The sequence below is a fragment of the Paroedura picta genome, chromosome 12 (genome assembly GCF_049243985.1).
Source record: "Paroedura picta isolate Pp20150507F chromosome 12, Ppicta_v3.0, whole genome shotgun sequence".
NCBI classification, from domain to species: Eukaryota; Metazoa; Chordata; class Lepidosauria; order Squamata; family Gekkonidae; genus Paroedura; species Paroedura picta.
This window is the reverse complement of record NC_135380.1, coordinates 5,812,509-5,825,063: the sequence shown is the minus strand read 5'-3', so window position 1 is coordinate 5,825,063 and position 12,555 is coordinate 5,812,509. Positions and strand designations below refer to the sequence as shown.

Below are 12,555 nucleotides of genomic sequence, written 5' to 3'. Positions count from 1 at the left end.
GGGTTTTATATGGGCTTGGGGTGCACCGGTGTGGGCATCAAGACCTTACCCCCACCCACTCCTACTGCCACGGATATGCCAGCCATGAAATCTGATCATTCCCTTCCTCGCCTCCACTCTCAGCTTCGCCCTCCTGCCTTTTCAGCTGTGCTTTTCGTCTTGGGCTTCCTCACAGTGGTGCTGACGGCTCTCGCCATCGCACTGAGGCACCCCAGCGCCGCTCCAAGCCCCATGAGGAGCTGGAAGCCCCGGTGGAGGAGCCTGGGGGAGCCCCACGTCCCTCCGGAGTATGTCCTCATCAAAGAGAGGTGAGTGACCAAGCAGAGCCCTGCAGCACATAACATCCATGTGCTGAGCACAGTGCTGAGTTTTTCCAAGCCTCTCTGTTAAGGCTGCCAGAGTTTCCTAGAATTAGAGCATATTCTTGGATACACAAAGCTGCAATCATAAATCCAGGGTTCAGTTCCAGGAAAGTGCAACCCTGTTGAGCGGCATTAGGGAATTAAAAGCAATGTGGACAGAAGGAAAGCATTTCCTGGGTCAAGCAGAGAAGCCGGTCGGATATGAGAGCTAGTCTAACGAAAGAAGCAGATCTCTGTGGTCTTTTGTTTTGCAGCCTCCAGTTCTATGAAATGCTCGGCCCCCAGGGATCTGGAGAAGGACCCGACAATGCAGAGGGTGGCTTGTGTGGAGCCGGTAAGGCCCTTTCTAAGAGTGCTCAGACTTCTTCTAAGGGGATGGACAGGCCAATCCACCCACACAAAGTTGGCAAATTCTTTCTCTCTCTTGCGGAAGGAAAAGGGGAAGCCCAGCAGATGGTGCTGCTTTACCACCTTGGAAAAGGATCCCAGAAGAGCAAGGCAGAGAGACTGCCATTGGGGTTGGGGCTGGCTCCCTTTTCCTAAATCCAAAGCCCATTTGCCCTGAAGGCTTTCTGCGAATACATCTGCACCAGGCTTTCTCAACCAGGGTTTCTTGAAACCCTGGGTAATCTAGACAGCCCTGGAAGGGTTTCCCAAATGGGTGGGAGTTAATTAAATTGTTATCTGTTTTAAAATTAAGCATTGAGCATTGGTCATTGACACCCACTCCCAAAATGGCCAATGATGGGACTGGAGGGAGAGGGAAGGGGAGGGGCCCCAGGTGGGCGTGTCCACACCTCTGCTTCCCAAACATATTCTGCACAATCAAGCCACTTCTGGGGTTTTTCAAAGGCTGAAGAATGTTTCAGGGGACTCTCAGTGGTTAAAAAGTTGAGATAGGCTGGTCTAGATAAACCTACAGCTTGCCAAGAGCACCCAGAAAGCTATGTGGGGATATGAGTGCAGATCCCTTCAAAAGGAATGTGGACAAAATGGAGAAGGTGCAGAGCAGAGCGACGAGAACGATCCGGGGCCTGGAGACTAAGCCCTGTGAAGATAGGCTGAGGGACCCGGGGATGTTCAACCTAAAGAAGAGGAGGTTGAGAGGGGACAGCATGGCTCTCTTTAGATATTTAGAAGGTTGTCACGTGGACAGCAGAGGATGTCATGTTGGCAGCAGAGGACAGGACACACGTTAATGGGTTTAAACTAGGTGGAGAATGATATTGGCTAAATACCAGCTAGGGGGGGGGATTTCACAGAGTAATTCAACAGTGGAATCGGCTGCCCAGGGAGGTGATGAGCTCCCCTCACTGGTGGTCTTCAAGCAGCAGCTGGACAGAGACTTATCCTGGATGCTTGAGGCTGATCCTGCACTGAGCAGGGGGTGGGACTAGAGGGCCTGTCTGGCCCCTTCCATCTCTATGATTCTACGATTCTATGATCTCATTACTCCAAGTCCAGCAGTTTATCCTCCCTGTTACAGTTTCTGGAGATGAGACAAGGGAAAGCCCTTCCATTTCTCCTATTCCTTCCCTCCCCATTACAAAGGAAGGTGAAAGACAGTGTGCCACCAACCCTGCTTGGTTATACAGGTCGAAATTCTGAGAAGGGATCTCTTACATTTCAGGAGACTGGCGCACAATAAGAGACCTGGAAGATTTCAGCGTTCGCACTTTGTATGACAAACTGGAAGACCAGAACCTACATCTTGCGTCTCAGCTGGCAAAACACCGGACAGACATCATGGTCTTTTACCAAGGAGTCCACCAGAAGATCCAGAGCCTTGTGGTCAGTACTGAGAGGGAGGAAGCAGCTGGTTCCCTGCTTTCACCGAAATGTTGGGACAAGCTTGTGGACATATACAGTAAGGCAGGATTTGGGGGAAGGCCTTGGGAGCCCCCTGAGAGCTTTCACGGAAGCCCAGGGCTCCCTGGAGCCCTGGTTGGGAATCCCTATTCTAGGGAGAGATCTGACTTGATTTGGTGTAGACCCCATCTATAAAACTCTCTGCCAGCACACCATCCACCAAACTCTCCTGATGCTACAAGCCATAATACAATTCCTATTTTGGAATAGGGGATGATTTTTCTGGGTGCAAATACTAAAGTTCAGCTGGAGGGGGCAGTATTCACCCCTTTCCCTGGACTTTTGACCAGAGAGGTGCCCTTCAAGAGTCACGCAAGACCTGAGACTCCTCTCCAGCAGCTGCACAGATCCCTGGCCCAAGACCGAACTTTCCCGACCTTTGCCACCCCCCATCCAGGTGGGCAAAGTTGCAGCGATACCCTTAAGTGCAAAGCATCCTCCATGATCCATGTGCAAAATCTGCAGAACTGGGGAGGTGACTTGAGGCATCAATGCAGAAGCAGTATGGGTCTCTGTGTTTAGGACATGGTGCAGTCGCTGGACGTGGAGCAACTGAAAGGCCTGCAGAGGGCAAAGCTCTCCAGGGAAGCAACCCCGCAGGCCAGCACCAGCCCAGCCAAGGAGATCCAGGAGGAGGGCATGACCCCTGTCAAAGCCCCCGGAGCCTTGCAAGCAATGGGCTACTCAGGTAAGCAATCGGCAAAGCAAGGTGAGTCAGAGTCTTCTCAGCTGCTTTCCAAAGGGTTTTTCTTTCTTTCTTTCTTTCTTTCTTTCTTTCTTTCTTTCTTTCTTTCTTTCTTTCTTTCTTTCTTCCTTCCTTCCTTCCTTCCTTCCTTCCTTCCTTCCTTCCTTTTCTCTCTCTCTCTCTCTCTCTCTCTCTCTCTCTTTCTTTCTTTCTTTCTTTCTTTCTTCCTTCCTTCCTTCCTTCCTTCCTTCCTTCCTTCCTTCCTTCCTTCCTTCCTTCCTTCCTTCTTTCTCTCTCTCTCTCTCTCTCTCTCTCTCTCTTTCTTTCTTTCTTTCTTTCTTTCTTTCTGGTAAATCTGATGGATGCTCCAAAGAAGCTCATTGTCTTGAAAATCTAGGTAGATGTGAGGAAACATAAATAAGGGGGAGTTTTCCATCGAGGGAGGGGGAATCACATCTGTCTTTGGTGCATCTCTGCAGGGCTTTTAGAAACTTCTCTAGGATGCTGGTCTGATTGGCAGGCCGTGCTGTGGCTCTGTGTGTGTGAAATGCTGCCAAGTTACAGCCAACGCTTGGCGGCCCTGCAGGGCTTTCAAGGCAAGAGACGGACAGAGGTGGTTTGACCTCTGTGACCTTGACCTCCTTGGTGGTCTCCCATCCTGGTACTAACCGGGGCTGAGCTTCCAAGATCAGATGAGATCAGGACAGCCTGGGCAAAACGGCTACATCACCCCAAATCGAGCCACACGCACTAACAGAAGTCAGGAGTGGGCGTAATCCGTTCTTTCAAGACATTTGGACCTTGGCTTCTCTCCTTCTGCTTCCCTTAGGTGCCGAGTGGCAAGAGGCAACAGAGCTGATGAAAGCCCTGGGAGTGCTGCTGCGCAAACTCCACGGCGGGAAGACAGTGAAGCAAGAAAGGGCGCCGGGGCGTCATGGGGCCGTGGGATTTGGTCTGGCAACACGAGAGCAAGTTGGAGTTCAGCAGAGAGGCCAGGTGAGTGTCAGGTCTCTGTACACGGATGCCTGAATGAGCCCTTCAGCCCGTCTCAGATCAGTCGGGTTGTAGCTCTCCAAGATCTCCGGCACAGAAAGATCTCTTCCAAAATCTGCTCCCTAAGATCCCTTAGCTGGAGATACCGGGGATGGAAACTGGGATGGGACCTTCTGCAGTGCAAAGCTGATGCTCTGCCGGGTTTGGGGGCAATGCTTTTCTTTTTTTACTCCCCTCTGAGTCTACGATTCTTCCTTCTTAATTGCAGCAGCGTGAGCTTTCCAGCGGGAAAGGGGCCTCCGTGAGCTCCCACGGCTTTGATGACCAGGGTAAGGAGATGGCAATGCAATCATCCTTTTCTACTCTTTGGAAGCCCATATCAAGGAACTCGGGGTATGGGTCATTATTTCTGTACACCGTTGCCGAATTAATTCGCAAGGAAGCCCTGGTCTTGCTAAATTCAGTTTTGCTGCTGCCAAAGGGTGCAGTTCCAGAGGGCTGGCAGTAGATGGCGGTGTGAGCCATGGGCCATCTGGAAAGGACCAAAGATCCCGCTTGCCTGATCATCCAATATAAGTTTCCCTGGTGGGATTTTTACTTTGATTTCATTATTTCAAACGTTTCAGCGGAGGCTCTACCGCTGAGCCCCTCCCCTCAACTGTGTCCGTGTCCATTGCCAGGGCTGGATCCGCCTTCTCCGAAGGGCAGGGTGCTGGCCTGTCTGGCCGAGCTGGAAGTGGAAGCCCTGATGGCTGCTTCTCCCCTCGCCAGGACCCTGCGTGAGATCAAGCAGGCTTTGGAGGCCTCTCAGCAGTCGCCTCCCCCTCGCCCTTCTCCAGGTAATGCCGCTGAGATTGGCTTGCGTTCTTCGGCACTGCTAAATGCTCCCCTTGCCATGTTTCCCAAAAGCCACACCTGCCCATTGCAACAAAGGAAAAAAGAATCTGTCCAATGGCTTAATCAAAGTATACAAGTCTCTGTTATCTCTGTTATCTTTCCAATGGCTTAATCAAAGTCTCTGTTATCTCTGTTATCTCTGCTGAGTCCAGGTGGAAATAAAGAGATCAAAGAGACTGTCATACTTTGATTAAGCCATTGGACAGATTCTTTTTTCCTTATTTGTTTTTGGGATTGTCCACTTTCTTCTTCGACACATGTCCATTGCAGCTTCCCAACCATTATTTTGTTCTGCCTTTTCAGGAGCCATTTTAGACGACGGTCGTTCCTCAGGACCCCCAGCCGGGACGGTGGTCTCCACCGACTTGGCCAGCTTGTCCCCTCGCCATTTTGTGGTTTACCGCTTTGGCTGCACCGTGACGCGTCTCCTGGGGAGAACGTTCTCCTTCCCAGCCATCGTTCTCCTGTTGGCTCAGGAGGTCCCCCAGCAGGGCTCAGTCCAGGGAGGTCTTCCGTTTGGCGAAGATTCCTTCTACGATGCCAGCAACAGGTTCCTGTACATCCGGGCGTCCCACCTGGAGAATGCCGGGGGGTTTATAGCCGTCTTGTTGAATGCCATGGCACGGATCAAAGCAGGTATAGCTGAGCTGGGTGACCCTTTGAATTCCACACTTGGTATCTGAAAATAAAGCAACACAGTACAACAGGAGGCCTCAAGCAAGGATTTTCTTACATGCTTGATTTCTGAAAACGAAGCTACGCCGTCCAAAAATACACGGCTGCCGCTGAAAAGGGCATCCCTAAGTCAACATCCCTCCTTTCCCCCCATAACATCCTGTTCAACTTACTGTTTCCTGACATCCAAACAATGTGCAGTTTTTTCTCCCCCATCCCCTGCTCCTCTGGATGATTGGCTTGTGTAGGTAAGGAAAAAATAATATCAGGATTAGAGCTGCCATTTTAAGCGGCAGCCATGCATCCTTAGTGTTGCTTAGTGTCCCGTCCCCCCGAGATTTTTGTTGAGGCTGTTCAGTGATTTTATTCACTCATACATACAGCCTCCCCCCACCCCAGATTGGAAATTCATCCGGAATTGGTTGCATGCCACACATGTACTTTAACCACTAGAGGTGGGCAAGGGCTGCTCATGCATCCCATAGTTTTGCCCCGTCAAATTTCCCTTTCCTTTCCATATAATTCCGATAATCCCTTGTGACTTTCTGCAGACTTTGTATTAAGATGCACAAATGTAGGTTGGGATGCACAAAGGGGACAGCCCAGGCTAGCCAGATCTTGCCAGATCTTGGAAGCTCAGTAGAGTCAGCCCTGGCCAGTATGTGGAAGGGAAGACCACACCAGGGGATTCCAGGACTGTGACGCAGAGTCAAGCAATGACAAACCACCTCTGAATATCCCTTGCCTTGAAATCAGTATGGGCCAGTTCTGTTTCCCTTTGCTCAGATGTTGGTAGTCAGTTGTTGCTCAAAGAGATGTTTGTTTCTTTTTGGAACCAATGACTTTTTATGCAACTTTTTAATTTTATCTTCCCGGAAGCGGCTGATTCTTAATCTGGAGAAAAGCCTTTTCAGAAGATAGAAATGGAAGGAACAGGCTACTATATAGTGCACTTCTAACTACTGGCCAGGAGATGGCAGCAAAGAGTCATCCAAAATCAGGGCTGGCCTAACTGCTGCTCTCCTGATGCCCATGGACTACGATTACCATGAGCCCCTGTCAGCACAGGGGCTCATAGTAATCGTAGTCCATGGACATCTGAAGAGCTGCAGTTTGGCCCACCCCTTTCCTGAATTGTGCTGAAGGGGGCTGGAATAGAGCTGGGGAGTTAAACTGTTTATTGAGGACTAGCAGCTTGATACGATTAGCTGAGTAAATTGTACCTCCCCCCTGGTTGGAAGGAACCCGCTGCTTGCGGGGCCCAGTTTACTACCAGCGACACGCACTCTGATTTACAAATGTCACAAAATGGATTTGGACCCATTGGATAAATTCCGTAACGTGCCAAATATTGTGGTGATGTAATCCTGGAAATTACCAAGTTGAATTAGGTTGCTACACCCTGTGGTAATCTGATTGCCTTTCCCCATAATTAGAATTTCCCCCCCCCCCTCTTACGTAGCAATTGCTTGCCACACATTCTCCTGTGGTCATGTTAGTTTTCATTGCTTGTTTCTCCTTTCGTTACTTAAGTCCTTTCGGAAACGGAGGAATTAGACCTCCATTTGCATCTGTTTCGTAGTGCTTGCTCTGGGGTACCATTTTACTTTGCGTGTGCCCAACACAGCTGCGGTCAGGATTCTCTTATTTTTTGGAGCTGAAAAAGATTGCACTGGAGGCACGCCGGAGGGTGCGGAAACTTCTCAGTGCGAGGAAAGGGCACAGCCCAGTCAACCACTGCTGAATCCCTCCTCTTTTTTTTCCAGCAGCAGAATTAGGCACATGCGTTTCTCATTCCAGCCTGGGAAATAACTTGGGGTTTGGGGGTGGAGCCTGGGGAGGGCTGGTTGGGGGTGAGAGGGATTCCGGCAGGGCATAATGTCATAGAGCCCCCCCTCCAATGCAGGCATCTCCTCCAGAGTAACCCATCAGTTGTAATTCCAGGAGATCCCCAGGCCCCATCTGGAGGTTGGCAACTCACCTCTCCCATTGATAATGCCAAATTGGGGTGATTTGGCTGGATTGTGCACAGATGCTCCTGGATTGTGCACAGATTCTTCTCCTCCACCAATGGGGATTTATTCTGCTTTGTGCAGGAGATTTTATGGGAAATGGTGCCCTGCTATATAGGATCAGGACACATGGCTTTCCCCATTCTCATTTTGTTGCTTGTCTGGACCTGTTGCTTTTTTGGGGGGTGGGGGGCGGGGTTTGTCCTGCATGTGTTTTGCCCCCTCTAGTGGTCAGTTCAATATTACATTGATCTATGTTTGGCATAAGATCCTGCAGTTTGAATTGTAGATAGATGATCTGGACAGGAACACACAGGCAAGAGAAATGAGAATGCGGGAAAGCCCAAACAGCCTTAAAACAATGAGGAATTGGAGTCAAGGAAACAGCTGAGGCCACAAAGCCCACATCAGCCAAACATGCAACTTGGTTCATTGCCTTGTTTGTGCCCCGGATACATAATGCAGGCCTGGGCCTTACCATTTGCAGAATATGAGTTGCAACTGGTTCCTGTAAGGCTCTGCAGGGCATTGCCTAAATACCTGTTGTGCTCAAGTAGTAGTGCAGAAAGGCCTTAAGACCGGCAAGCAGATGTGGCTTTTCCTCGGTTGGCTACTTGGATGCCTTCTCCTCTTTTCCAGTTCCTCCTCTCATGTCTCATGCCTCCCTGGAGCAATTTCACAAAACCAGCACCCAAGTTTGAGCTAGCTGGAGCAGTCTGCAGCTTGGCTCTTCCAAACCACCACTCTGATGACTTGACCCTTCCTTGTGTTTTTCTTTTCCCTCCCCAGGCCCCAAGGAAGCCGCCCCGGCTAATGCTGGATTTTGGAAGGAGCTCAACACGGCCATCGCTGCTATAGCTGAGGCTTTCTTCCAGTGTTCTTGGGGAGCAGCAGAGACAGCAGAGAAGGTAGATGGGTGTTTGCAGAGCTCTGGCCTAAATGGCACCCAACTACAAGCGACTTCTGTCAGATCCAGGAGCCTGATTAGGCCAGAGGCCCTTTTGAGTAAGAAGAGTTGGTTGGCTGTGAGGTGCCTGAAGCATTTCTAGGAAAATAGTATGGCCGCAGGGTCCCCAGATTACTTAGGGCAGGGGTCCACCAGCAGGGTGCCCATGGGTGCCCTGGTGTCTGCCAAAAACCTTTCCTGGCCTCTGCAAAGTTCTTTTAGGAAGTGGGTGGGTTTGCTGCTGCAGCTTGGCCCGTGGGATCACATCATGCTGGGAAAAGCCGGAGGCTGCAGGAAAGAGGAAGATCCAACAAAGACTCCAATAAGGAAGCTCTCAGCGTGCAAGACCTGAGCAAAGCTATTAATGATCGGGCATTTTGGACGTCATTCATAGGGTCACCGCGAGTCAGAAGTGACTGGATGGCACTTAACGCCCAGTCAAATGGATGCCAAGGCTTGCAAAAGGCATGCAAGTGGAGAGCTTCAAGCAGCCTTTTTCAAGCTTTTGACTGTAGAGGAAGTGGTGCCATCCCTATTCAGAGAAGTGGCTGCAGGAATAAGATGCAGGCGCCAGCCGATCAATCATTTCCCATTTGCATGGTGGAGAAAGAGACCAGGCCTGGGCAGCAACATGGGAAGTAGGCTCCAGTGACCTCTAGTGATGTCAGCAGCCATCTAAACATCTGGCAAAGGCTGCTGGGAAGCTCTTGCATCACCCCAGGGTTCCCTGGTTTATAGGCTGACCTAGGGTTTTTTGCTTTTTTTCAGTGTTCACGTTTCTACAGGGAATGTCGAATTACTGTAAGGTTTCCATGTCAGCAAAAAGTAATGGGGGGGGGGGGCAGAGGGTTTGCATCCAGCATGTCTGATGAATAGACTTTCTACTTCCACCTGCCAGGAGATCTTCCTTGTCTTCTTTGCTCCTCCTCCTTTCAGGACCCTGGGACACATTTTTCACCCATCTGCTTAGCCACTCGCTCCATTTTTGAAGAGCTGCTGAGCATCCCGGTGCTGCCAGATGCTCGGTTCCTTGATGAATGCCCACATGAAAGGTACCAGCGATTTGTTTGCTGAGACGCCCAGCCCTATGACAAACCGATAATTCTCCACCCGGGATTTTGACTCTGTAGGTGACCTTAGCACCTATGTTACAGCAGCAGTGTTTAGTTTTGTTTTTAAGTTTTAGTTTGCATCATTGAAATAATTATGTACCTTAGATAACCTCTATTTACTCATTGGTGTTGGTAAGCAATCAAACCCCATGACTAAAATGTCATCCTGCTCATGCTACATTCATATCGGGTGCATGATATTAGTGCGTATCTTCTGGTAACATATATAGCATCTTGAACAACATTCAGCATTTGTACAGTGCTTTTAGTTTGCAAAGCACTTCACAGACTTTATTTGTGAATACCCCTGAAAGGCAAGCCTCTGTAATTATCCCCGTCTTGCAGATGGGCAGGCTGAGGCTGTGACAGGGTGGTTTGACTAAGGGACTTTGGAATAGCCATTCTCAACAGGGGCCATATGACCCCCCCCATGGGGGTCCTGGCACATTTGAAGGGGGCCACAGACAGGAAAATGTGAGAAGAGGCAGCTGGTAACTGAACCGAAGAAATACCCTTTTTGTCACGTATGCCAGGGGTAGTCAACCTGTGGTCCTCCAGATGTTCATGGACCACAATTCCCATGAGCCCCTGCCAGTGTCTTCTCTGGACACTGAAGTCGAATCATAGAGTTGGAAAGGGCTAGATAGGCCATCTAGATCAGGGGTAGTCAACCTGTGGTCCTCCAGATGTTCATGGACCACAATTCCCATGAGCCCCTGCCAGCAAGTGCTGGCAGGGGCTCATGGGAATTGTAGTCCATGAACATCTGGAGGACCACAGGTTGACTACCCCTGACGTATGACATCATTAATTGATAGAGAGCTCGTCAACCAACAGAAAAGGAAATAATGTAATTGGTTCTTCTGTGTGTGCTTGAATTCATTCCTTCAAGGGGAGAAAAATGAATGCCCATGCTTCTCTTAGCCGAATGTTCTACATATCTGTCTTGTGTATATACAAGACTAGGTGCATTGAGTATAGCTAGTTCACTCTTAACTTAGGCCAGCTCAGACTTTCTCAACTTTTTTTTTTTACCATTGAGAAACCCCTGAAACATTCTTCAGGCTTCGAGAAACCCCAGAAGTGACACAGTCGTGCAGAATATGGTTGGGAAGCAGAGCTGTGGACACGCCCACCTGGGGCCCCTCCCTTTCCCAGCCCGTCCAAGCCCATTGGCCATTTCAGGATGGGGCGGTGGGTCGACATGGCCACATATGGTCATATCACTCTATAAAAGTTTAACACATTTGTAAAAGATATAGAAAAATAATTCACTCCCACCCATTCAGGAAACCCTTCCAGAGCTATCAAAAAACCCCAGGGTTGCATGAGACCCTGGTTAAGAAGGCCTGGTGTAGCTCATTGCGTCAGAGGCCAGCCTACTGCAGGGGGCCCGGGAATTTGAGAAGAGCTCCTAAAAGGACCGTGGCCAAAACAAGGTTGCGAATGGCTGCCTTGGAGAACCCGTGGCCGGAGCAAGATTTGGAACAGGAACCTCCCAAATTACAGCTCAGCGTCTGAACTGCATACCTTCACCAGTGTGTCCAGCTTCCCTTTTCGGTACCAGTCTAATTTGCAACGCAAAGATTCCCAGTATCAGTTACGAAAGGAGGAAACAGCTACCGATGGCCACTGACCGCAGCCTGCCCCACATCCACGATCTCCCCCTCCTGTGAGTTTCCTAGAATGCTGACTGATCATTACGAATCCCATTCTGAATGGAGCCGAGGGAAGTTTGCCTTGGCCAAGTCGGCACCTACAGGAAGTAGCTCATTGTGTTGGGAAACAGAGTAGGAACACATAGCAGCGTAATAGTACTGCAATATTCCCCCGAGTGAGTAGAGTTTGCATAGTAAGCAAATCAGTAGTAGAGCCACTGATACAGGAAAGCCTTGTAGCTAGATTAGTCCTTCCTTTTCCCACGTTCCTCATCCCCTCATTGCAATGGACGGCAGGTTGACATTGTAGTTGTGAGTTTCCTGCATTCTGCAGGGGGTTGGACTAGACGATTCTATGGTTCTACGGCCCTCTGAACTTGGCTGGGTGATCCTACTGGGACATTCCTTTTATCTCACCCATGGTCTTTAGAGTGCGGCGTTACAAAGCTTTCCAGCTGCAAGCAGAAATTCGAAACATAATGGAGAGTTCAGAGCAAAAAGGAGAGGAGGAGGAGGAGGAGGTGGGCAGCGAGGAGAGGAAGAAAAGGGAAGAAGGCTCCTCTGGCCAGGAGGTATGTTGCCAGACTGCTGCCGTTTTGCCCGCTGCAGTGTAAATCCTGCATTCCTCTTTCCTGCCTGCCCTCTTCAAAAACAAAATCAAAGCAAGCCCTGCATGCCAGATAGGCCGCTCTGAATCCCTGCAAGACGACTTCCTCTCCCAGGGCCTGCCCGCCATTTTGTTTGCCCAGAAATGGTGCCTGAACTCCCTCAAGAAAAGGAAATCTCGCAGGAGTTCAAGGTTGTGGCAATGTGTGACCTTTATTGGGGGGGGGGTTAAGGGGGGCTTATCTCCTCAGCATCCAGATATTATCTCATCATCAGTAGGGGGACCGTCTCAGGACCACTAGGCCGGCGCCAGACCAGGAGACAACCAGAGATCCATGGTGGGCGGGATGGGAGGCTGCCAGCCCCCCAACACCGCCACTCGAGGGAACTGCCTTGTGCTGCCTCACTATAAAGCTGGCCCTGTATAAGGGGTGGGGGAAATGCAGGCCGAGCCCCTACGTAGGGCAGGCAGATGCAACATCATTATGCTGAAGATAACATTTAAGCAATATGCCCTCCGTTGAAATCACTTCTTCTGCAGCACAGGAGGCTTCCATTCCATCTTCAGGCCACCTGGCCCTTAACACCTTCTCTTCCCCAGGTGAGGATTGCCGAGCTGGAGCAGATGCTGGATGCCTTGAACGAGGACTTCTTCCAGCTTACAGCGCAGGCTCTGGCCATCCAGGAGGAGGAGGAGCATCTGAATCTGGAGTTCCGAGGAGGCGAGGAGCCGCACACGG

At 50.2% G+C, this 12,555-nt stretch overlaps 1 protein-coding gene across 1 annotated transcript in view; it reads left to right on the top strand.

The window, feature by feature from the left end:
• Nucleotides 1-12,555, top strand: part of LOC143822009 (uncharacterized) — a 101,628-nt gene that overhangs the window by 86,838 nt on the left and 2,235 nt on the right. Inside the window, exons 76-87 of the mRNA XM_077306589.1 lie at nt 146-308; nt 617-696; nt 1,993-2,153; nt 2,754-2,919; nt 3,746-3,912; nt 4,178-4,238; nt 4,590-4,748; nt 5,110-5,442; nt 8,283-8,401; nt 9,376-9,491; nt 11,640-11,781; nt 12,417-12,554. Of these exons, the coding sequence (XP_077162704.1) occupies nt 146-308; nt 617-696; nt 1,993-2,153; nt 2,754-2,919; nt 3,746-3,912; nt 4,178-4,238; nt 4,590-4,748; nt 5,110-5,442; nt 8,283-8,401; nt 9,376-9,491; nt 11,640-11,781; nt 12,417-12,554 (1,805 nt within the window). The remainder of the gene's footprint in view (nt 1-145; nt 309-616; nt 697-1,992; nt 2,154-2,753; nt 2,920-3,745; nt 3,913-4,177; nt 4,239-4,589; nt 4,749-5,109; nt 5,443-8,282; nt 8,402-9,375; nt 9,492-11,639; nt 11,782-12,416; nt 12,555) is intronic.